We start from the raw sequence: 25,181 nt of genomic DNA on the forward strand, positions 1-25,181 counted from the left end.
GTCTGTGGCCACATTTAAGCCCATGAGGGCTTTAGCTTTCCTTACCTGATCCCTGGCTGCTTGAACAACCCCTTTGTATTCCTCACAGGCTTGTCCTTTCTTTCAGCCTCCATAGACTTTTTTTCTCGTGTTTCAGTTTGTCCAGGAGATCCCTTTCCATCCACACAGGGCTCCTGGCATATTTGCCTAGCTTCCTCTTTGTTGGGATAATCACTTCCTCAATCCTGAGCTTGGAGGAGGTGATTCTTGAATACCAACCAGCTTTTTTGGGCCCCTCTTCCCTCCAGGGTTTTATCCCATGATACTCTATGAAGAAGATCCCTGAAGAGGCCAATGTTTGTCCTCCTGAAGTCCAAGGTAGTGAGCTTTCTGTGCCTCCCTTGCTGCCCTGAGGATCTCAAACTCCATTTTGTGGTCCTTGCAGTTGAGGCTGCCCTTGAGCTTCCCATTCCCCACCAGCCCCTCCTTGATGGTGAGCATGAAGTTCAGCACAGTACATCTTCTTAGCTCCTGTATCACGTGAAGAAGGACGTTGATGATAACATCAATGCATTCCAGGAACCTCCTGGATTGCTTATGCCCTGCTGCTGTCCCTCCAAAAGATATCTGGGTTATTAAGTCCCCCATGAGGAAAAAGGCTTGTGAACGTGAGCTCACTTTAAACTGTCTGTAGAGAGCCTCATCAGAATTTTTGGATCATGGAGAGGTCAAGAGCTAATTCAGAGGGAAATTTCCACCCTGAGAGCAAAGGGAAGGCCTGTTCGTCCCATTCGGTGTATTAGCACCTTTGGGCTGATGCCTACCTTATCCTGAGAAAATTGTCTCCTGCCAGGATTTAAACTGAGAATCGAGAGGCTCTCTGTCACTCTGCTAACCTGTTTTGTGATCTAGAACAGAAATCCAGATTCATTAGGCCAGAAAGGGAGTGGGAGATGGAATAGGACTGCACAGTGTAAGTATTTAGGGCATTACTCTAATTGAATTGTTTACAGAGTATGAAACCTTGGATATCCTTGCTGAGAAGTAGCATTTTGAAAGGAGTGGTTTCAAAAATCTTTAAATGCTTTTCTTTTCAAGTAAACAGAAAACAAAGTAACTATCCCCAGTTAAAATCTTAGTAAAAATAGAATAGGTTATCCAGGCCAGCTACAGAAATTGACTACCAATGAGAGACGAGAGCTTAAGTCCTGTAGCTCATGTTTCTTATCTGCTTGCACGTCATCAAAACACAACTGTAATTATTCTGGTATGATCCCTCTGTGAGTTGTGCTTTTATTCAGGAAAAATGTTATGTGTGAATTGTGCTTTGCACGGGGGCAGAGTTATCCTGGAACGATCACGTAAGTAAGCATACCATACAGGCAGGACTTCCTTGAAATGCATCAAAATTAGCAGTGAGGTTTCAAGCTGTAACAGTCCTTTGAACACCTCATGGCCACTCCAGCAGATTTTGTTTCAGCCAGACTGTATCAATGTAGCTCAAGGATGCTTACAGCTCTCTGGAACCTCAGCCCCACCCATAGCATGAAACGTGTTCAAAAACAAATCCACATCACCTGAATCCAGCTTTTTAAAATAACGGATATAAGAACTTTTAAGACTAGAAAAGAAAGCAACCTCTGAAATATAACTTTTCTCTTTGCCTCCTTTGACTAATGTGTGTATGTGGGAAGGAGTGATAAACTGGAGCCAAGGAGAGACTGAATAGAGAAAAGAAATTATTCTTTTGGGAGATAATAATGAAAACAACTGTGGCTCTGCAGTAACGATAACTTGCAAAGCCTGTTTGTTCTGGGGGGAGAGGTTTGACAATTTTCAAAATCTCAGATTGTTAACTATTCCAAAAATATTTATTTTTTGAAATAATTTTTACTTCTCTCACAACTACACGTTACTTCCTTTGTAAACATGGAGTAAGTACTCACAGAGTAAACCAGCGCATACCTAAATTTATGGCACCAGGAGGTAAAATTGTAGTCATTCTTTTCATGTGTATATATTCACGAGGGGGTTTTATTCAGTCTTTTCAGTCCAATCGCATGAAGTCCAGAAACTTCTGCTAGCTTACAGTTTTTTATTCCAGCTCCAGAATTTCCTGGGAATCAAAGATGTTCTCACGGAGATAAAATGTAATTTTATGTGTGAGGGGACCCTGGAGATCTCCTTGTGCTACTGCCAACAGGAGCAGGCTTGTCCCATGCCCATCTTCATCCCAATACATTTGGACTCTTGACCAGGACAGAATCCCAAGCCCCACCCCCAGGACACTTGTTCCCAGGTTGAGCCACGTGGGACCTCAATGTAGCATCCCATTTTGCAAGCTGTGTTCCTGATGGTGTGTGCCTGCCGGGGCAGCCCGGCCCCCTCATCTCTCCCCTTACCACTGCAGCAGCCACTGGCTCTTGTTTATCGTTTATTCTCATTATGGTGCTTAACCTTGCCACAAGTGAAATACTAAACAATTGAACAGAGCCATCATATCATCCTGCAATGAAAAAGTCTTTAATTTTAAATAGACTTCCTAAAGAGAGAGACTGAAAAATAAGTCTCCAGCATAAAACACAGCTCTCCAGAAGATCTATCTTCCTGTTACTTCAAGCAGAACTTTCTGGTTGCCTGGATGCTTAGAAAATACATGTAGAAAAGAACCTGTGCTTGATTTAACTGTGAACTTATTGTTCATTGTGTCTCATCCCAGTGTCATCTCAAGTCTTTAATGAATGTTAGAAACACTTACCTTGTGTTGGGCCATATCTGTGACCCATGTCAGTGAAACTAGCCGGTACAGGCCAGTGTTCTATAGCTGATGAAGGATCTGAACAAGAGAGATATAAACTTTGTGTCTGCTCTTCTAAAGTCTTGACAATGTCTCTTGCTGTAGTGGGTTTCCCTGCAGCTAAAAGAGCTTGGGTTTTATTTAGTCTTCTTCATCTTTGACTGGAAACAACTGTCTGCTTGATTTACAAAGTTAAATAAATGGGAGCTGAACAATTTAAAACCAATGCACACAGAATATTTATACTGGTGATGTATTTCTTGATAGTGAATGGGAAGCTTACTCTGAAGACATAAACTGATTGCTGCTTTTGTCCCCAGAAATCATTCCTAATTGGGCCTTTGTCTGTACAGCTGAAGTTTCTGTTCCTGTGAGGTTTTTAAACAGACAAAGCATGCAACCTTCATGAAGAAGCCATCTATGGCTGTCATCATGCCCATCCCTCAGGTCACTTGCCACAGACATGCCTTCTCCATGCATCTACAGCTCCAGTTGCACGTAGCTCACTCTGAAGCTGTGCTGTCACAGCCCCTTGCCTTGTCATGGGGGCACCAAGCCAAGATGCAGCCGTTCCCCAAGTGTGCACAGATCATGCCAGCTGTCTCAGTCTTCCTTCACCCATTTCTGCAGTCATGTTGCACTAATGTGCTCCTGTCTGCTCTGTTACTGTGCTGAATATGTGCTTTGAGAAAAAGCAGTGGCTGTGTAAATACTCAGAAGAGCTGAAGGGCAGTCAAATGTACCTGCTACAGCAAGAAAACAAGGGGAAAATAATCTCTGCAAAGTCTTTTGGCTGCCATGATTCCAGGTTGGGCTTATAACAGTGTCCATTGTTTATTTTTATTTGCTTATTTACATGCTTCTTTTATTATTTATTTGCACATCTCCCCACATGTATACCCCTTACACCCACAGGCTGGTGGCTCTCTGGTGTTGTGCAAAATTCTTTTACTCCAGGAGCTGTAGGGAAAGATGAGATAGGCTTTTTGGGGACAGACGGAGCACTGTTCCTTTTGGTGAGCAGACTGCCTTGGAGATCCTGGCCTCGGTGGTCCACTGCAATGAGGATTTTAGGAGGATGAAAAACTCAGGCAAATTACCCATACCTGTGTGGCTGAGAAGAAACTGAGGAAGAGGTTATGCCATCCATCTCCAATGTCTCATCAAAAAAGGCTGTCAATTACAGTGGACAGGCCTAAACATAATGGAAAAAATTAAGTGAATATGTTTTAATGTTCTGTGTGATGAACACACATTAACAGACTCTTGGAAAACCTTTGTAACTCTTGGACTAAATGTAACCTCCCTAAAATTTTTTTAAGACATCTCTTCCTTAAGTTATTTCTGAGAAATGTTTTGTTCATTTCCTGAACAAAGAATAACAACAACAAAACTGGCAACTCTACAGGATAATGTTTAATCTTATTAATAAACATGCTGTTGGCTCTTGAGCTGGCTAAGCTTCACCAGCTAGGATACTTTTTTTTGTTGAATCATACATATGGAAGCTGTGACAATGTGACTCAAGTAAAGACTACAATCAAGCTGCAAGTTTTTCAGCTTGGCTTAATTCCCTAATCTGGGCAATGCTTGAATTATATCCATCTATCATGCAGACATGCTTCTTGGGCTAAAGCAAGTATTTTAGATGACTGGAAAGGCAACAAAAAGTTTTGCTGCTATATAAAACTAGTTCATACCAGCAAGCTGGAAATGACTGTTCCAGGGACAGTCATACCATACAAGGTCACATCCATCTTGCAGCAGAGCAGAGCAGAGCAGAGCAGAGCAGAATCTCTTGTGTTTGCTGAGGACCACACCTCTCCTTTGTTCTGCAAGCAGATTCTCTCACACTGAAAACCCACATAGGAAAACTCTGCATCAGTCTGAGCAGAGTCAGACTATTTCATTCGCCTAATGGAAAATTAAATCCTACAGCATCACTCAGGAATACATTTCGAGAAGCTGCTAATTTCTAGATGGACCTACCTGTCATAGCTTATGTCTACAGTCCCTCTCTACATTTCCATATTTATTTCCATATTTATTCATGAATGGTTAAGGGCATCTAACATTAACATGCCTGCTCACACTACAGCCATGCGAATAATCGGGTTTTTTTCCATTTTTTTCAAAGGCAAGAGAAGGCCTGCTGGCAAAGAAACAAGTCTTTCTATTATCTCGGTACATGTCCCAGTGACCTCTTTGCAAATGCTGGCAGCAGCACTGCACATCAGCAGGCCAGACCCAGACATGCTGGGCAGCCTGTGCTAGCTGGGTTAGAGCCAGGTGGATGGCTGGGGAAGCTGCACAAAAATACAACAGCAAGAAATTCAGTGTTTGGAGAGGCTACAGATAGAGGGTAGGCAGGACAAAGGAGGAATCTCAGAGTAGTTTTGAAGGTGGTCATTCTCGCACTTGTGTCCCTTACAAACTCAGTTTTATCAAGCCAGGCAGATGCTTGGGAGCATGCACAAGCAGTATAGGCTTTGCTGCTGCTGATCTGCTGGGTGGCAGGGGCACTCCAGGTACTGCAAACAGCAAAGTCAGACTCACTGCTGCCTTCAGAGCTCCAGATCTGCCTGAAAAGTTCACCTTTTTTATACCAAGGGAACTTCCTGAAATGCAGACAGCAAATCTGAAATGCAGCCAACTATGCTAGCATCCTAATGGGAGTGTTTGGGGGTAACATTTGACTCACACTGGCAGGTGAAAGAAGATGGTCATTGCAGTCTTTTAGTAGGCTGAGGGCTGTAGGCCATATGTAGGCCATATACAGGTTTGAGAACTTGGGCAACCAACCTTTTGTGTTCAAGTTTTTCCATAGCACAAATACTGAATGGATAGAGCGAGAAAGAAATTTTATTTTAATAAATAACTGCAACTCTGAATTGTTAATGTGTCATGGTCTTCAAGCCTCAGAATGCAAAGACTTTCGGCAAAACTTCAATTTGGCAAAGATTGGAGTAAAAGTGCCTTTGATGTAGCCAGCCTACTGATTTTAGTGGAATTACACCTGGGATCATTAGTGGCTGTTTTCTAGGGCACAGAAGACCATAATTACGGGGAATAGTCCACATCCAGAAGTGTTTCTCAAGAGCAGCCACATTTTACTGGAGGAGCTGTCTTGGGTCAACTTTTACCCTTTGTTTCTCCTCAGGATTGTAATCTTCCTTGAAATCAGGAGACAGAGGAGTGCTCCACTTCAGCAAGCACTGCTTTCAAGGAGAGATAGTACTGATAGCCCCTTAACCATTTGCAAATAGAAAAAAACACACAAAGCTTGTTTAAGGGACTACCTCAAAAGGTAGCAGTGGAGCAAGGACTAGGGCTTTTGTATTGTCATAAAAAGTTGTGACAAGTCTGGCAGATGCATCTGGGCTTCAGGTTAAGACACTGTTGCACTGGAAATGTGTTTTTTTTATGAACAAAGTTTATGGAAGTTGTTTTGGAATCAGCAAGACCGATGGTTAGAATTAATCAACTTTCACAAAGCAGGGAGTGCAGAGGTGGCATGGAATAGGTATAATGATTTATGAAAACGATGCTAAAAAGTTTTACTTTCTGTATTAAAATGTCCTCTGATGCTTAAACTTTTGATGCTACATTAAAGCACAATACAGCACTAAAAGTAAATGTTTTCTTTGAATATACAGCATTAATTCTACTGTGTGCATTTGAGAAACTATGCATTATTTTCTTGCTAGCAGTAAATGTAAACAACTTAAAGCCCTCAGGCTTCACTGTCCTGAGGCATAAACTAGAATAAATAGCACATAAGATTGCTGTGCACCACTTTTATGGCTATCATTGTGTCTGCTGAATTCAGACATTTGGCACAATTTCTTTCTCTCCTGTCCAACATTTGTTCGCTTATTTCTGCCCTCACTCTAGTCTGTTCACATAATCATGACCTGTTTTTTTCTTTTTTTGCATGGTGCAGGAGTCACTCTTTTCCTATGCTTGAACAAATTAAACGAGCTGAAGCCACCGGTTATTTCTACAATATAAATTCTCAGTTCTGTGTAGATAAACCAAATCACCTAGGAGCAGTGGCAGCCTAGAGGACCACAAGCCCAATGCCCTTTCCACTTCAGTAACAGAGAGCCTTTTTAATGACATTAACTAATTTCTGCTGAAGGATTTAGCCCTGAAGAAATTGTTCTCTTGCAGTAAATGAAGGAATATGTATACTAAACAGTGCATAGTTGTTGCTATATCAGTGAAGTGGTTCCTTCTGAAAGTACAGCATCTTCACTGTATTCACAATATTCACATATTTCAGTATGGCAATGAGCTGTAAAAATACCTGTATTTTTAAAGTAGTGTATATGGCCAGTCTCAGAGCCCTCTACCACTTTGTCAACATCTAATCATGCAGAACAATTTTGGTGCATAAAGAAGCTCTAAAGTGGAGTAGAGAGGTAAAGTTCATAGCAGACAATGAAGGAGAAACAATGCTGAAATATTAGCTTGTGGCCACTTAAATCACAGGCTGTTAAGCAAATGCACAATATTTTTGAGCAGGGGTAACTCATACAAGTAGGTATTTTTTGGTCCCATCCTCATGCAAGCCTTCTCTTAGCACATTTGAGAAGCACTTCCTGTTCTTCCTGGGATGAGACTTTGCAAGATTTTTTTAAGAACCATAACCCAAATTTTATAGCTATGGAGAACAGATGGCAGCAAACTCTCTTTTGTTTCCAATCTACGTCTGGCTCTGGTTTGCAACTGTCTGGGTTGCCTTGATGTGGGCTGCCTCACTAGACTGTCTCAAATTCAGGAGCTGTGCCTAAGCACCAAGCACAGCTCTACCACCACCTCCCTACCCGTCATTGGTCTCATCATGTCTACCAAGGCCTTCCCTACCTGTTTCTGATGTAAATGGCTCCTTGGGAAATGTTTGCTCAAAGTAAACATTCCACCCCAGCCCACTGCTTCACTACCACACCAGTTATCTGGCAGAGAAGAAAATGCTTCCTGCACAGCAAGATGTTTGACCAACATCCCCTTGTGTATGCCTGTCTGTTAGTCTTTTGTATCTGCAGTGAGTATATAAATACACACAACCTCAGCAGCTTGGCAAATAGGCTCTCTGCAGTTTAAGAAATGCTTTTATAAATGTTTCCATTTCTTGGCTTTTTTGTCTGAATTCCTCAGTATAGTATTTAACAAATGCCTTAATTTTCATCTTAAAAAGGAGAGCCAGAAACATCAAAGCTTCCAGTTTTCCTGTTTTAGATAAAATATGCTGACTTTTCACCCAAGAGGAAGGATTTTTAGTAGATCATAGCATTCTTGTCTCTAAATATGTCTTTTAAAAAATCCCATTGATGCTTTTCAGTTTCAAATTCATGCTATTAATAGGTTAAAAAAGAAAAAAGAAAAAAAGAAAAGGCTTCTGGGAGAAAGAAACCATGTGATTTTGTCACTTAAGCGTTTCATATAAGCACAGACCAAAACAAAGGCTGTATACAATATGTTACTTTTGGTGTACAGCAGCTGTACTGAAGGGACTGGCTTCTCCCTATATGAGCATGGAGACTCTGTAAAAGCACACTGAAAAAAGCCTGAGTTTTGTCCATCCTCCTGGAGTAGGAGTGACTGTTAACTTAATGTCTTCAGTGCCAGTGCTGTCCAAGCAGCACTTTGCCAAAGGCTTTATTTATTTGTTTTTGCTGGAGCCGTATCTAAAACAGGTTTAGAGCAGAGGAGGCTGTCTTCATCTTTAGAGTCTGGTCTTTAGAAACTTTGGGGTTTTTTCCGACTGAGTGTCACTCAGGATTTCAGATTCAAGACCACAGCTGAATATGATACACGCACCATCATAGTTCCTCGTGCAGCTGGTCCACATTTCAAAGAAAAGGCAGAATTTGCTGAAGAGCAGTCAGCCTTCAGTAGGCTTTGCACTGGATCTAGCCCATCACGTACCCACTGAGCTGTGCTACTGAGACTTTAAAGGCCAAAAGGTTGTTAAATGTTTAGCCACTCCAGACCTGTAAATCCATCTTTGACTGTCTTGCTTTGTTTCTTCGTGTATGTGATGGCTCGAGAGTCCTCAACTGAGAGGACATCTCAATAGCACAATGAGTCTGAATGAAGTGATGAAAACTCTGGCCAGTAATTCGCTCAGCTGAACACAAAAATTTCGCTACCAGCACATTAAATGTGACCGAAGCATTAATAGATGAGAGTGCCAGGAAAAGGAGTAGCAAACTGCCAAAACTATGCCTGGAGATAGCCACTCATAATGTTTTGGCAGGTAACACCTTGGAGGCCATGAGCAAAGCTGAGTTCAGTCAGGTAAAGTATGTCACCAGCATCAGGGGGTCTGAATATTGAACGTGACTGTATGGGACAAGAGCATGAGACCTTGTCTGTTATGCAGAAGTCCTAATTTACACAGAAATCACTTTAAATCCACCTATAATTGTCTCATGCACAGCACAGTTAAAGCCAGTAAAAGCTTGAGTAATTTATAATTAGCTTGTGCATTTTGTGTTGTTTTCTGTCTGCTGCCTTGGTAAAATCTGATTGCCTGACATCAAATGGGTCATGGAGTGACAAAAATAGTTCGTGCATAGATACTATGTCTATATATATATATACACAGTCAAAAACTAGCAAGAAAGCCTTGTCTGTCATGTCAAAAATGTTTCTATTTTGGACAAGGTTTGAAGCTTGCTTTTGGTGGTAAATGTTTTCCCTTTATACACAGTTTGCACAAGTCAGGTTCCATTCCACTGACAAGCATGGCATTGAAAAGACACACACGGCATGTTTGGGCTGCCTCTGGAATCCAATTTCCTTGAACTGATGATTTCCTGATTAACTCCTCTTTGCAGGAGAGGAGCTGGTTCCTTGAACTCGCATTGTCAATCACTTTGCAAATTCAAAAGCAAGGCTCCCTTTCACTCATCAATGCAAGGGAGAGTTTGGTTAGTCCCCTGGTTGGCCATTTTTTCCACTAGCTCAATTTCCTTCTTGCCGAGGGGCTGAGCCCTGCTTAGCTTTGGGCTGCTTATCTTCCTGATCCTATCTGCTGCCTTCCTCTGTCAGGATTTGGGCCAGACAAGAAACACAGGCAGATATGCTGTGTAAAATATGGCTTCAGCCAGTGCACCTCCACTGGTGAACCACCCTGGATAAGCTGCAGCTGTATTAAATGGAGACCAGGTGAGGTTGTAGCACATTTTCAGTGTAGAAAACACAACAAAAATCCCAGGAATAATTATTTTGGGTGAAGGGTATTCATGCATTTTGCAGCAGTGTTGCTGTGCCTTGCATTATCCACAGCTTCTGGAAGACTTTCGTTTATTTTTTTCTAATTTGTGTATGCCCGAGAGATGATGTGTGTGCTTATGTTTATGTATACATGTGTCTGTCTGTCTGCCTGTAAATATATGAAGACACATCTGTTGTATAAATAAAAATAACATCTTTGATTGATTTAATACCACACTGGTTTTATACTCCATGAAAAACATTAGAGTTTAGGGCACACCAATCTTTTGTTTTTGGAGCTTTAAACAGTTTATGACTTTAGTCCTTTCAGCACATGCCTCATCATTCACAAGAAATCCACACTTTGGTTCAAAAATTTCAGTTCTTGTAGCTAATTTGCTAATTTTAAACTCTTGGTTTCATTAGGAGCTAAAAATTACTTCACATTAAGGCACTGATGGTAAATAAAATGTATACTGTGAAACTGACACTCCTCAATGTGGAAGACCTGACATCTGTCTGAAGCAGTAAGCAGAAATTCAGTAGGAACAATCTAAAATTCAGAAGCAAAGACAGCTTCTTTTCAATCTTCAGCTGGTTTTTGTTTAGTTTGTACCTAAGATATGGGATTTTTTTACCTTCCAGTCAAAAGCTCTTCGGGAAAAATGGCTCCTACAGGGAATTCCTGCTGGCTCTGCAGAAGAAGAGGAAGCCAGAAGGAAGCAGTCAGAAGAGGATGAGCTGAAGGTGAAAAAGCTGGAAGAAAACATACACAGGTAGGGACAGCTTCCTTTAGCTTTGCCTAAGAACAGTCAGTCCCATTTAGGCTGGAAACTTTCCTTGCCCAGGTCCCCATCTCTGGCAGCATCTGATGGCAGCTGCCCAGGCAAGAGTGCAAAGGCAGTCACACATATAGTCAAACATACCCAGCATTTCTCTCCTAGATGTCCATGTTGTGCAAGATAGAATCATTGTTTTGTCTTTGTGTTTAATGGACTTTTATGGATTTCTTTCATGAGGTAGCTAAAAAGAGGGCCAAGTTTCCCCTTCAGATGCTTGTGTATGCCATGATCAATACTCAAGAGATTCTCCATTACTTTACACCTCCAAAATGAGTTCAAAGAGGGAGATCATCCTTTTGCACTCCCTTCACTGGTGCAAATGACTTTTTGAAATGCAACAGCAGATGCCGCCAGCAGTTACATACCTACTGCTTTCAGAAGCAAGTTTTGAATGTTGAAGTTATTTCCTTTTATCAGTTTCCCATTGCAGTCTGAGTTGACATTTGTCCTCTTTTTTTTTGTTTTCCCTTATTTTGTTACAAACAAAAGGCTCTATAGCACATAAGGAAAGTGCTTCTAATCCTCATAGGGCAATTTCCAGAGCTTTTTACCACTTAGGCTGTGTAAATTTAGAGTTTTTTCAGCTGGAAAAAGCTGATAAAACTTGGCAACACAACTTTTACAAGTATATCAGCTCAGGCTATGACAGAGAAGAAGGGAATAGGACTAGTACTCCAAGGGTTGAGGTATTAATCTAGCATCTCATGAACTCAATTTGCCTTGTGGCAGGTTTCTTGTGAAATTTCTTGGAGAAGTCAGTGATAATGTTTCTTCGGGGATATACACAAGCAGACCTCCCTTAAGCTTGGACAGTGCTACATGACTTCTAGGTGGAAGTTGTAGATCAGCATAAATGTACAAGTTATCTCATGCTGCTGGTCTTTGTCCTGTGATTCATGTTAATTGAAACTGATCTGAGAATGTGTACTGTTCTTTTACATTTGTGGTAATATAAGGCAAGAAAATTCTTTTAGATTTCATGTGATGTCTGATGTTTTACTTCTGTAAATTAATATTGTACATGGAAAGAATACATGGGCTGTGCTTCAGAAATATGTACTGTAATGCATATTTCATCTAGTGCTGAATGCTGCAAGGTGCTAAGCACTCTGACCCCATCCAGCAAAATACATCAGAGAGTGGCTAATTTCAGCTATATGAGTATCACCACTGAAGGCAGTGAAATATCTTTGCTTAATTAGTTCAAAGTGTACGATGAAGGACTGTGTAAAACCTTTGCCCCTATGGTTTGCTTTATTTCTTCCTTAACTGCAGTCATGAAATCAGATATTTGAGTATTTGAAAGTAACAGAACTCTCTTCTTCTGTGACCACCTATCTGTCAAATGACAGGTCAGCTGGTCGCTCCTGAGTTGAAGTGACATTTGTGTGTGACAGCCTCACTAGCATGCTTAACCTCCCTGTTGACTTTCTAAGGGAATTCTGAAGACAGTAAAAAAGCATTTTAATTTAAATGAGAGAATATTACATCTGAGCTGTAGAGATTAGACGCCAGAGGTTGAGCCCATTAGTCTAATTGCAATTTACATCCATGACAACATGACACATCCAGAGCCCATAAACTGAGAAGGTAAAGGGCTGTAGAATGGGGAAGAATAAGAGAGAAGATGTCAAGTACATTATCCTGAGGGGTGAAGTAGAATGGACTCATCCTGAAAGTATTTTTCTTGCTGTCTGTGCACTACATTTTCCCTGTGCATTCCCAGGAGAGAATCAGAGGGGAGGATTACAGGGGGATCGTTCATCTGTTCGTATTAGCAGGGTGTCAATGGCCCTTTGGAATTCCACTCTGCACTATCCATGGGAACCCTGTGAAAAACCCCAAACCCTCTCAACAACGGTGACAGAGCACAGACTAAGCTGGTTCACCAAGAAGATAGAAAATTACTTTAAGACCAGCTCTAGGGCTGATTCCATGGGACTCTAAAACCACTGTGCCATGGATCTTGCATATTCATTAGTGCCACACGGCATCATATGTACAACCACAGAGCAGCTGCAGTATCAATATATCTGTGAAAAACTCTTGTGACACATATACTGGAAAATAAATATATAAAAATATATAATATATTATAAAATATGTATCTTTTGCATTTCCTTTTGGATCAGGGTGAAGCTTATTTGTGAGGGGCAATGTCCAGTGCCTGTGGCAGCCAGTACCCATGAACCTGCTTTAACAAGGGAGAATGAACAGTCATCCCCTTCTTGCAGCAGAGCACCCCATCATTGTGACAGAGAGCACTGTTTCTTCTACACACACTGACACACTCAAAAAGATTCCTTCCTCATACCCCTGCTTTTGCTACTTGAACAGCTGTGGTACAAGAGATGTATCCATTGTTATTTGCAGGCCAACTGTAAACCGCAGGTCTGACAAGCTGAGTGAACTGTGGCACTTAAAACAGAAAACTGAGAGTGTTTGAGGCGAGACTGACATTCCTAAATGAGGGTGTGGGCTCATGCAGGTGGGCTCCTGTAGCTGGTGGGCTCATGAGGATATGTGTTCTCCAGAAAAGACCAATACTTCTTGGACAAACAGTAGGACTAGCACTGGGCTTGTAGATGGTCTTAAAGCCCTTCTGTGTCACACAAATGCTTTGGTTGGGTATTGCTCACTCTAGTTCCGTTGAATTCTCACTAAAATCATACATTTTGCAAGACGTAAACATGTTTCTAATGTTTATTCTTAAGCTAGTGTAACCATTTCTCCTTTGTGTGGGAAGTGTTTAATTTCAACTGAGGCAGTAAAAATGCCTAAGTGTACAGACTGCTTCTTATTTATTAGACTTCTATGCTACTTTATCATGATACAGGAAATCATATACTTCAACTTGTTGCTTGCAAGGATATGTGCATTATGACTCAACTTAGACATGAGTAAGTGTAGTGATTTAATGAGCTCCCTTTTCTGCAAAAACATTTTAAAGAAAATGCCCACATTACTCAGCGTTTTTGTGCACTTCATGTCAAGCAAAGGAAAAAATATCAGCATCAAAAAAGAGGAGTAAAGCAGAACAAATAATGCAATACAAATAATTTAATGCTATTATTATGCTGATAGTTAATATCAGGAGGACACAGAAGTACATGATAAGTTAAAAAACAGGGAGTGCAAGATGAGGACAAGATGTAGGCAAACAAGTGGAATAACTGTGGTTTGCAGACAGAATGCTGAATTAATTTTTGTCCTGTGTTTCCAACACTCCTGCTTGCCTGACTTCAGTCTTCAAAATAAGACAAGACACCCCATGTAAAAATCCTTTGTCTCTTGCATTTATTGAAAAGAAGTGGTTGGTCCAATGGACTTAACAAGAAGACTGAACCCCTTATTCAACATTCATTGAGTCTTAAGTGGACTGGATGTCTGCCAGAAGTGGGATGACATTGTTAAATATTTGAAACTTGGCTGGAAGATTTGTGGCAGCATTGTATCAATGTCAGAGTGAAGCCAGACATGGCTTGAGGATATCTCTTGACACAAACTGTTTTTAGACAAAGAAACTTGAAAGCTATTTAGTTTTTTTATGTTCTTGTAAAGATCCTGGGTCAGTGTTAGAGGAAAGCAGATATTTCTGAGTTTCTTTCTCTCTGTAACAGAGTGCAAAAGTGAACCCCTGGTTTTTGCAGCTACCTTAGATCTGGAGTAAATGATAGTAAAGGATTGAAAAATTAATGAAAATCATTTCCCTTCCCTTAAACTTACTGTCCAAATCACAAACCTGAAACATATTCTTTGGGACAGCATTGATAGAGATTCCCAGTCAACTTCCACAGACGTATTTGTGATAGCGTGTTGTAGGTGAAACAGATGCTGCAATGTGCTGAATTCCTCCCATGGTTTGGTTTTTTTGCCACATGGCAGTCTGGCTTTTTTGCAGCAGTGAATGGAAAGCTGGCGTTTGACATCAGGGTATTAACAGGTAGTATTCATAGAACAGAGTAGCCCACCTAAAGCCTGCTATTCCTTCACAACATTTCAAATGCTCCCAAATTATTTTGTTATATTAGACTAAACTGTAGTTCATGCTGATGGCCTGTGTTTACTGCAGAAGGTGAAGAGTTTTCATTGCTCTGAAGCTTTTTGGTAGCATGGAAACAAGAAATACTCTATATTTCCCTACTTGATGATGAACACTGGCATGAAGTACCAGGATTGGACTTGTTGTGGTCCCTGGAGTAAAGAAACCCACTGACATAAATGTTCAGCAAAGTAGTATATCTCTCCAATAATCAACAGTGCATCTGTTCACCTTGGATAAGGAGGTGCCCAACAGCTCCAAGGAGTGGCAAGGAGTGAGAAATTACTACTGTAGCCCTTTTAGACATGTGGACCAGGCAGACAGCTTAAAACAGTGGATTCTGGATCTCCAAAATGCACACACAAGAACCACTTGTGGCACTTTGGCACTGTGGCAGGTCTTGGGGGTGAAGCAGTGCAGGACAGCAGCCAAGGTGTACGTGGATCCCATGTTCTTTGCTCAGGACTACTCGGCTGTCAGCACATCCGAGGTCCTAATATTTGCAAAAGCCCTTTAGGGTTGTGAAATGCTTCACCTTTCTGCATGCTTGTGATGAGTCACTGCTGTGTCACCTCTAGGAGAAAACTTTTCTATGGTGGTCCAGCATGGAGGGAATGCTCCAGTGTTAATGATGGGAGCTTTGGCCCATAGGGCATCAGCTCTTTCCTGGGATAAACACATCCTTGCTGGTTTACTACCTGCTAATGTGGGCAGGTAGTAAATGCAAGTGAAAATTCCCTCCCTCCCAGCAGCTCCCATCTCAGAGTGCTGCTGACCCTCTGTGCTAACAAAACCTTGGAAAATATTTTAAGGAAGTGCTGAACTGAAAGATTCCTAATGAGGGGAACTGCAGGAGAAACACAGCTTCCATCCAAGAAAAATCCACATTCAGTTAAGCTGACAGATCAAAATAGATGCTTAATATAAGCTTACATGATGCAAAATAGCTGCATCCTGTTTACCACTTCTCTCAAGAAAAAGGTGCCTTGGTTGTGCACTCTGTTGTTCTACTTGCACAATCTCTGCTTACCAGGTATTAGACAGAGGTCCAAATCTAAGTGGAAGCAGATGCAAAATATAGTAGAATTTCTTCAAGTCTGGCAAAATTGGCTTCTTCTTCCATTATTGCAATTGTATCTTTACATGTAAATACTCAGACTTGAGTTTTATCACATAGGCTAGGCTAGGCCCTGAGTAGAAAACTCTCACCAAGCTGATTTGATAGGCAGAAAATAAAATCTTATTAATACATCTTATGAATAGAGTGTGAATGCCTCACAGATCTGTAGTGCTAGATGGGGTCTACACTAAAGTCTCTTCTCACTGAAGAGTCCAACAAGTACAGACTCATGATTCAGCCGAGCTTGTTGCAGCCCCTGAACCTTTAGCATTTTCTCTCCTGCAGGTGTCTGTTCTTTCAATTCTTTCTGATGCCAATGTTTGTTTCCTGCATCTTCTTTATGGGATAAAAACCTAGTATGCTTCAGACTGGGAACTCTGAATATAATTAAGTCTACTTTGGACTGTCGCTAATAGTCTTTGCATGACAGAGAGAGAGAGAGATGCAATTGCACTCCTTCAAGAGAAGGATCATCTGGCGTCGAAACCAGATGCTCAGACCTCCCTGAGAGCAGACAATGGAAACCAGGACTAGAGATGCCATAAACCTCTCCTTTGCAAGGTCTCAGCCATTTCCCATCAGTCTTAGCCTCCAGAGAGATATGAGCAGTTCCTGAAGTTATGCTAGTGCAGAGAACAGTGTGTCTTGTTTTGCAACTTCATATTGATTGCAGATGGAGAAAATTATCAGGAGCATTATTTATTCATCATTTTGGGGGTTTACCTACAGTGCCAGATGCAGCTGTAGGCAAGCCTTTGGTCTACCTCCATATGGTTCCCATCTGACCAATTCTGATGGGGGAGCACTGTAAGAGTGAACATGCAAGAATGTCTCCTTATGGCCATGCAGTGTCTTCAAGTTCTTGTCACCTTGTGAGGGAATGTCAAGCTTTCTGCACAGGAGCAGCTGTTCATCCCCAAGCCTTCTGTCTGGTTCTCCACTAAGATTGATCAATATTAGTTCTCATATGCTGAAGGTCTGCAGAATCCAATTTCAGGAACCCCTAAAAACTGTGGTTTCTAAAAGAGCACAATCTTCACTTCCCATTGAGCTCTTGGAGGGGTTTATTTTCATATGTCATACATTTCTTAGGAAGACAGAGACCAAAAAATACCAGGTAAAAAGCCTCAACAACAGAAAATCTCAGGTTTTCAAAGGAACCTGCTCTGCAGTGTGACTAGAGAATTTCACTGAACTTGCATGGTGATGAAAGAAAAGCAATGAGCTAGGGTGGCAATGGATTTGAGATTTTTGTTGTATGGTATAATATATTCACATGTAACACCCAAAAAAAAGAAACAACAAGCCAACACTAAAAATAATAACACAGCTTACTACTTCAGCTCTGTAACTCAACTCATACTTAAAATAGCACAATGACATGCCAGAGCCTTAACAGTTGCTTAAATGCTAGTATTCTGAGTTTAGTAGTAGCAAGAGTTTAGTAGTAACAATCTCTGGATCTTCCACAACTCCTAGGCATTGCTAGCTTGTAATAATTTCATGCCTTCTATGCATCTTACAGAATGGGGAAAAGGATTGACTCCAACTGGAGCACAGACTCCCTCCACATCATCTATGTCTGCTCTCCTTAAATATGTGTACCATATGCAGACCTTGATAAAGACGCTAACTTGCCTAATTTGAGAACCAGATATAAAAGAAATCCCAAAACCCTGTCTGTAAATAGCAAGGGATTTTCTGTCTCTAGTGCTTCTGACATTTCACCCATGCCAGTGTGCTATAGATTCAGAGACATGTTCCTCAAGAACAAAAGCAAGTTGTCAAGGTGTCCTGGTTTCAGCTAGGGTAGAGTTAATATCTTCTCTTGGTGTTTCGTCTCCAGCAGGGCTTAAAACCACCACACAAGGATGCATCTTTTAGGCAAGATAACATTTGCAAAGTGCAATCAGTTTCTAAAGGAGTTAACAGTAGATTGCATGCTGCACCTCCTTATGAAAAGGGCAATACTTCTAAGTCAGGTTCAGCAAGAAAAATACAATTTCAATAACTGCAGCCTTTCAATAAAATGGACATTTTGTGCAAGGCTGGGTTTCTGTTGTCATACTAGATGACATCAGTGAAAGATTATCAAGTGAAAAACTCCAGAACCTCCTTGTCTTCAACATTTCAAAGTTAAAAAGTGCTCATGTCTCAGCGTGATGGCGTTAGCAAGATGGGGAAATCTCTTCATTATGCATGTATTATCTTATGTATTGAATCATCACACTTAGGTGCAAAATCATCTAATATCTTCACACGTCCTTTAAGCCTGGTAGAACTGACAGGGGTTTCCTGAAGCAGTAAACTCTATTACAGCATGAAGAGTGGGAACTGTTGAACTTTATTACATCTGAATTAAATATTAGTCATGGTCCAAATGAGATAGTTGCCTGGAGTAAAACAAAACTGACTAGTCTCCATTCCTTTCCTTGTTATGCTTAATTTTATTTGGGTTGGCTGGTTGGTTTGCTTTCCTTGTATGCCAGCTCTAACACTGGGTAGTACAGGTGAAGCCGCTCCTTACATACAGTTGGTTCATACAGCATTTGGTGGATGGAAAAAGATAAAATTGTGGAAATTCTCTAACAGGAAGACAGGTTTGTGTGAAGGTAACCTACATGTGCACAATGTTAGGCAACAGCATGAATTTATTTTGTTGCTTTACAGGATCATTAGGCTCTGTCTAAATTAAATCAGAGGATTTCTCTCTTCCCTGCCAAAACACTCTTTATGTGCTGGACATAAAGAAGCCAGAACGTGCAATGTACACACACACATGCTCACACAGGTGTGGTCACAGAGCCAGAGAAGACACAGCTGCAGTTCTGATCCTCAATAGTTCCCTTCTCCCAAAGGGCCAGGTTCATCCTGTTGATCTTCGGGACCTTAAATAAGTCATCTGCACGGAATCATCATCTCATTTGGCCACCCATACCATCAGTGAGGAAACAGCATCACCTTTGTGGACTGTATAAGCCTCTCTCTCTCTCTCTCTCTTGAGTTCAGGTGCCTCAGTTAAATGCCTCAAGAGCAATATGTGGAATTCAAGCCTTGAGGTTCTTCCTGCACAGGCACTTTCTGCTGAGTCTCTGGGCACTACCATGATGCAAATGTTCACCAGTAACCATTACTTATGTGTCTGGTGCATCATCTGTTTATCACCCCAGGCTCTACCCTGTAACTCTTGCTGGTCGTCAGCACTGACGCATACTTCTGCAGAGCTGGACTAGTGCTGAGTAGGTGGAGGTGAGGCAAGGTGCAGTGTCTGGAGCCACCCAGTGGGCACTGGCATTCTGAGCCTCGCTGTTAAAAAATCTGCAGTCTGAAAAGCATGTCACCTTCCCTAGAGGTTATTTTTACTCTGGCAGTATGTGAATCTTAAGACAAAAAGTAATGCAAATCCCCACTGGTGGCCCACTGAAGGCAAAGAAAGATAAGAAACGGGCACATATAATGGATTCCACCGAGAATTTGAAGTTAAAGGAAAAAAAAAGTCCCAAGAAGGCATGTTCAGGAACAGACAGTAGTCTGATTGCATATGTATCATGGTCTCACTATAAAAAAACAGATAACCTATAACAGAAGCTCAGTGTGTTTGGAAGAAATTTGTAGACATCCAAGAATACAGTGCATGACGGAGGTGGTCAAAGTAAAAACAAGGGACATTCAGGGCACTTGGACCAACATATTGCAAAGGTAAAACATGCTCATTGCCATGTACAAATACAGGCTGAGATGGTATATGGCTCTATAGTGTAAGATACTGAAGAATCAGGACCCAGCACCAGATTGCTATAAGAACTCCAAGCAGAAAACTGACTTGGTATGATGTATGTGCACAGGGGCAGCAAAACATATGGGGGAGAGATAGGGACTAATAAGTGGAGACGGTGAGATGCTTTATACAACAAATGCACGTGGATTAAAACAATTTCAAAATTAAGACTTGCATGGCATCTGCTGTGACCTGTTGTGGCCACAGGGGAAAAAGGACTTAACATGAGTACTGCCAAGCAACAGAGGAGGGTGGGGCAGGGAAGAAAGAAGGAAAACTCTAAAATTTTGCAAAACCAACAATGCAAAAAATCAGATCAAGGTCAGATAAAGCAGAGTTTTTCCAGGGATTTCCATATAATCAATACCCAGAGCTGCAATTAGGACTCCTGAACAGAGCATAGTGTGTGTTGCAAAGTTTGGTCAGCAAGGTCAAGCCACTGGAGTATTGGATTATGACTTAAGAATGTAATTAATGGCTTAGAAAAAATATTCAGCGTGAAAGGTAAATTTCAATTTACAAGGCATTGGAGTCAGATTTGGACAATGTCCATGCTTCTTTTTGGAAGTCCTTCAGCCAGTGAAGACTCAAGACTCCTGATATGCTAGGAGTCATAGCTATGAGACAGTGGAAGAAAGGTACATACTGAAATTACTCCACCTGGATACTACCTATGTAAAAGAATCTGTGGACGAGAGCCTGATATGCTCTAGGTGCCAGTGGCGTGGGTCTTCTGGGGCTTGAAGAGGGATCTGTTCTCCCTTTTCTGTAGCTGTCAGTCCACATCAGGACAAATTCCCCTGAATACAGTACCAGAGTCCTAAGAAGACAAGTAAATTCAAAAACAAAGTACCTGCCAAGAAAAAGATGTTCTGAAACAGATGCAATGGATTCTGAATAACTGGATTACTGGTGAAACTTCAAAAAGCTGTAAAAACATTTTTTAGATTCTAAATGGTCTGGAAAACCTGGCAGAGCAATACCATGTTCATGCTGTCCCTTTCCCAGGAAAATGCATTTAGTCCTCCATGTGAAGTGCATTAAATTATGCCAACTCTGCACTAGAACATTTTTCCCAATGCAGCTATGCGAGTAAAGCTTCCCTTTGTGGATTGATATTTTTACCAACAAAAAGTATGGATACTTAAATGGAACGAGTTCTACAGGCAGAGTTTATTGTAGTCATGTACTTACCTCTCTACTAGAAAACATACTGAAATAAAATGTTTTTAATCATAACCTGCCCTCTAGGCAAAACCAGCACATTAGTGGGAAAGTTTGCAGTCAGTTGCTAGTGGAGAGAGTCACAGGGACCATCTAGACAATGTAGGTGGTGCAGAGTGTGTCTCTGGGAATCGCCTCAAGGAAAGAAATCAGCCATGAGAAGATGAAGTGCAGAATTACCTCTAGGTTAAATTATTTCCTTTACCAGAGATTTCTTGCATTATTTGAAGCAAGGTACTTCCACATCTCATACTCCAATGTTCATTTGTGCAATTATCTTTCCCACATATTTAGCATGATGTGAGCTGAGCTCTTTCGTACTGAAATGGCTTCTCGTTGTATGAAGGGAACTTCATTGGTGCCCCTTAGAATACTGAGTGAATTTTTGCTCTTCAGAACTCTTCATGTTTTTCTCTTATTTTGCAGTAGCAGCTGAGGTCTGGTGCTTCTGAAGACATGGCTCAAGATGCCTCAGGCCCATGGCATGACACAGCTGTACAATTAAATTGGTAGCTTTGCTGATAATTCCTAAAGGCATTTTAGTTTTTAATTCAGCTATCAAAATCCAGTTCCCAAACAACTGATTCATGTCTTTAACATGATGTTTTTCTTATCTTTGCCCATTAACCACCAGGCTTGTCTTACTTCTTCTTTTTCTGCTGCTGTCATTCTCTGTATGCAGTGAGTCAGGAATCCAGGATTCCTACTGGATCTCCAGGTGGTTTGCATCACCCCACCAGGTGCTGTGCACAGTAGTATACACTCTTTGCCACAAAAAGTTTATCTGCATGTCATCAAGGCAAGCAATGACTAGAAAAGGAAGTGGGGACCAGTAGTACGGACTAGAGCCTAGGTTTGCCAAGCTTGAGTGATCTGTCATGTAGATAAGTCAAGTCTATAAACAACTAGTGGACTCAAATTGTAAAATAGATCTTTAACACCAGAAGAAATATTTGTCATCTGCAAACAGATACCAGAGAGAGAAGGCAATTTCAGCTCAGACCCTGATGTCTTTGATTGTAGCTCAGGAAACATGTCATAAATGGTGGAGTTATTTCTGGGTCATTTAAAGAACTTTTCATTTGTGGGAAACCCATTTGGGAAGCCCAAACTTGTGCACAGAACCTTAACTGCACAAAATGTGAATAAACACATATTTCTAGTAAACATGGATTTCTGGTAATACATAAGCATGTGGTAGGGGTATATGTAATATTCAAGTCAAATAAGTGACCAGAGAAAATTACTTACAATTCAGTCTTGGAGCCCTAGCCTTATATTAGAAGTTTTCCATTCAGTTTTAATTTTATGCATTTTTAAAAACATACTTAGAAAATTGCAAATACTATTTCCTTCTACGAGCCTGTCTTTAGCTTCATTTCTGCTCTCTGTATTTAAGGGTACTTATTAATCAGGACAGTGAATTTCATGCAAATGATCTTCACAAGAACCCACATTGCAATCAGGAAATGGACTGGCAGTCTGGTTTGCAGTGACATGTGTTTCTGTAGGTCCATCAGATAAAGGAACAGTTATAAGCAATCCAAGTAAGGTCTGTTGGGACTTCCAGTTGAAGATAAAGCTTATTGCTCCAAAAGAATGGAAGGGGAATATGAAATACTACTAAGTTACAGCAAAAGGCTGAGAGTTTTCTGACTTGTCTGATGACCTCTGAGCTTTGTGATTTGGCACACTTGCAAGTCCCAAAAGGTAGAAGGTTCCTGAATTTAGAAGTGCATTCCAGGCATCAGCTGCTGCAGAGCGATAAGGTGTCACCAGCAGAGCAGGGCACGTAAGTCTCATCTTGCATGCAGCAACCAGGTGGGGAAACCAGAGTAGTCAGTTCACTCTCTAAAGGCTGTTCCAGAGGGGTTGCGTGGGGCTAGCCTTTGATTTGGTCCTCCAAGGACAATCCAGCTCACTGTCAGAAGTTACACCCAGCAATAAGACATCACTTCTGAGGCAGGGAGTGGTTCATATTTGTTACACTGGCAGTCCACTTTTGATGCCATAGTATTTTCAGCTGAGAAGATAAATAAAAAGCAACAGAAGATCATTCTGACTTTAGGAATGTTGCAGCAGGAGAAAACAGTAAAGATACCGCAGGATTTACGTGTGTACCCTGTTTATGCCCCAAAACATGCAAGGGAAATTCCTCATGCCTTTGAGCCCTTACCCCATTGGAATCACCTTTTGGGGAGAGCTGTTGAGAACTGCAGGGAGTCACCATGCTGAGAACATGGTGATCCTCAGCTCTGTTTTCTTCTTGTGCAGTAACTGTGCTTTCACTTAGGCACAATCTAAAATTTTCTGCCTGCCAAAGGCTGTAAGTAACCAGCGTGTCAGATGTAACTTGTTATGTGACACGTGTGGTCTCTGAAAGCGATTTTAATGCTGCAGTCTTCTTCCAGGCAGGCAGCAGTGGTCAGCAGTCCTTTTATCATCTTTTAGACAAGTAATTTCAGGAGCAGCCACTCTACATTCACAACTCCCATGTAATTCTCTGCTCTTTGCTATTTAAAATCAGCTTTAGAAATGCGAATCATCAATCATATTGAAGGTGTGCCACAGAAAAATCGTCCTATTTTCCTGGCCCAGTTGAGGCTATGAGGGAGATTCTTCTTTCATGCATGCATAACATTAAGTGTCAGGTAAAGAGTCCAGACAGCAGTCACTGAAAACTGTATAGATTCTTTTGAAGGACTAATTGAAAAAAGGTTCTGTCAATTGAAGTCTGCTCCACACAAACAGATTTTGAGAACTTGTTTTCTTCTTAACAGCATTTTTTTCCTAATGCTTTAATACATTGTTTCTACCCAGAGACCTTCAATTATCAGGGATTGGTGCAGTCAAAATGATACCACCTAAAGCAATACAAAACCTCAGGTGTAGCAGAGAGATGCTGTGTTAAACTGGTTTGTTAAATGCTTTTATTTAAGATTTACAGTACATGAAGAGAAAATATTATCAAGTCAGACCAATATCCACCATACAAACTCTTCATCTATGCCTCAACCTTTTCCTCTCTTTAGAATGGGAATCTCATAGCTGACAAACATTTTGATACCTGCAAACAATAAGCAGCACACAAGAGCCCCATCCTGATGTCCTGGCTTATGGCGTCCAAGGCTGCCATGGATCCCAGGACCAAACAGATTTCTTGCCTGCAGTACAAGTTGCTACACATTACTTTTTGAAAGACTGCTATTGCACTGCATTTTGTAGGCAGTCATTTCACTCTTCAGGCATTTCAAAGAAGAAAGGAGAATGGAACATCCACAGCTTCTCCCTCTTGAGTGCAAATGGAGGTCAAGAGAATACAATGTGGTCCTCGGGAAGTGAAAACTCCTGCTTAAATGGGATCTGTGACAAATGAAGACATTTAATCAACAGGATGACTCTTACAGCCTCCTTGGTGGAGCTGTGCTTTTATCAGCACTCCACCAAACACCATCAGACCTCCCTTGGGCACCAGGTTGGCTTTACGTGGCACTGGAGTGCTGCTGGATTTTCACAGTTCAATCACAAACTTGCTTGCTTTGAGGGAGCTATTCCTGACTTGCCTCAATGGCAAATATAATACAGCTTTTCTTTTGGAAGATTACCAGATCAACAACGGCTGTGAAACATGATGACTCAAGAAAAGTAGGGTGTCTGATATTCCTTCCTTATTTCCAGTGCTTATTTTGTCATATGAAGTGTCTGTAGGGCAAAGCTGCAAAATTACCTATCCTGAAAATGTCTTTTTTCTTGTTAAGAGTGGTGGTATTTAATCATTTCACAGCTTCATTAGGTGGCTTGTCTTACCACTTACTGCATCGGTACAGACTGCATCATACTGGCATCTTGAATAAGATGAGTAATACATTGATATTTTTCCATCTTAGCGGCCCCCGCTGAGCCACCTCATCTCCCAAAAGAGAAGACATTTGAAAAACCTGATGCAATGACCCAGCATTTCTGAAAGGTGATTCCTTCCTCATTAGTCTTTGCTTTACCTACTGCTGAGCTGAAAAGCATTCTGTGCAATCAGGGAAAGAAATACTGATGACCAGTGTTTGATTAGGGAATAGGTAGATTCTGTTTAGTAATCTCTGACTGAACTGCTTGCTGCTTTGTTAGATTTATAGATATCTGAAAGTACTGTGCATGAACAAAGCTGAAAATGGGTTACA

The 25,181-nt window shown here is 41.2% G+C and overlaps 1 protein-coding gene across 4 annotated transcripts in view; it reads left to right on the forward strand.

The window, feature by feature from the left end:
- The window catches only part of PALM2AKAP2 (PALM2 and AKAP2 fusion), a 265,831-nt gene that overhangs the window by 51,057 nt on the left and 189,593 nt on the right, over positions 1-25,181 (forward strand). For all 4 annotated transcript variants that reach the window (XM_085042460.1, XM_085042461.1, XM_085042464.1 and 1 more), the window contains exon 3: positions 10,646-10,776. In XM_085042460.1, coding sequence (XP_084898586.1) covers positions 10,646-10,776 — 131 coding nt within the window. The remainder of the gene's footprint in view (positions 1-10,645; positions 10,777-25,181) is intronic.

This window comes from Lichenostomus cassidix, chromosome Z, assembly GCF_008360975.1.
Source record: "Lichenostomus cassidix isolate B80296 chromosome Z, HeHo_3.0, whole genome shotgun sequence".
NCBI lineage: Eukaryota > Metazoa > Chordata > Aves > Passeriformes > Meliphagidae > Lichenostomus > Lichenostomus cassidix.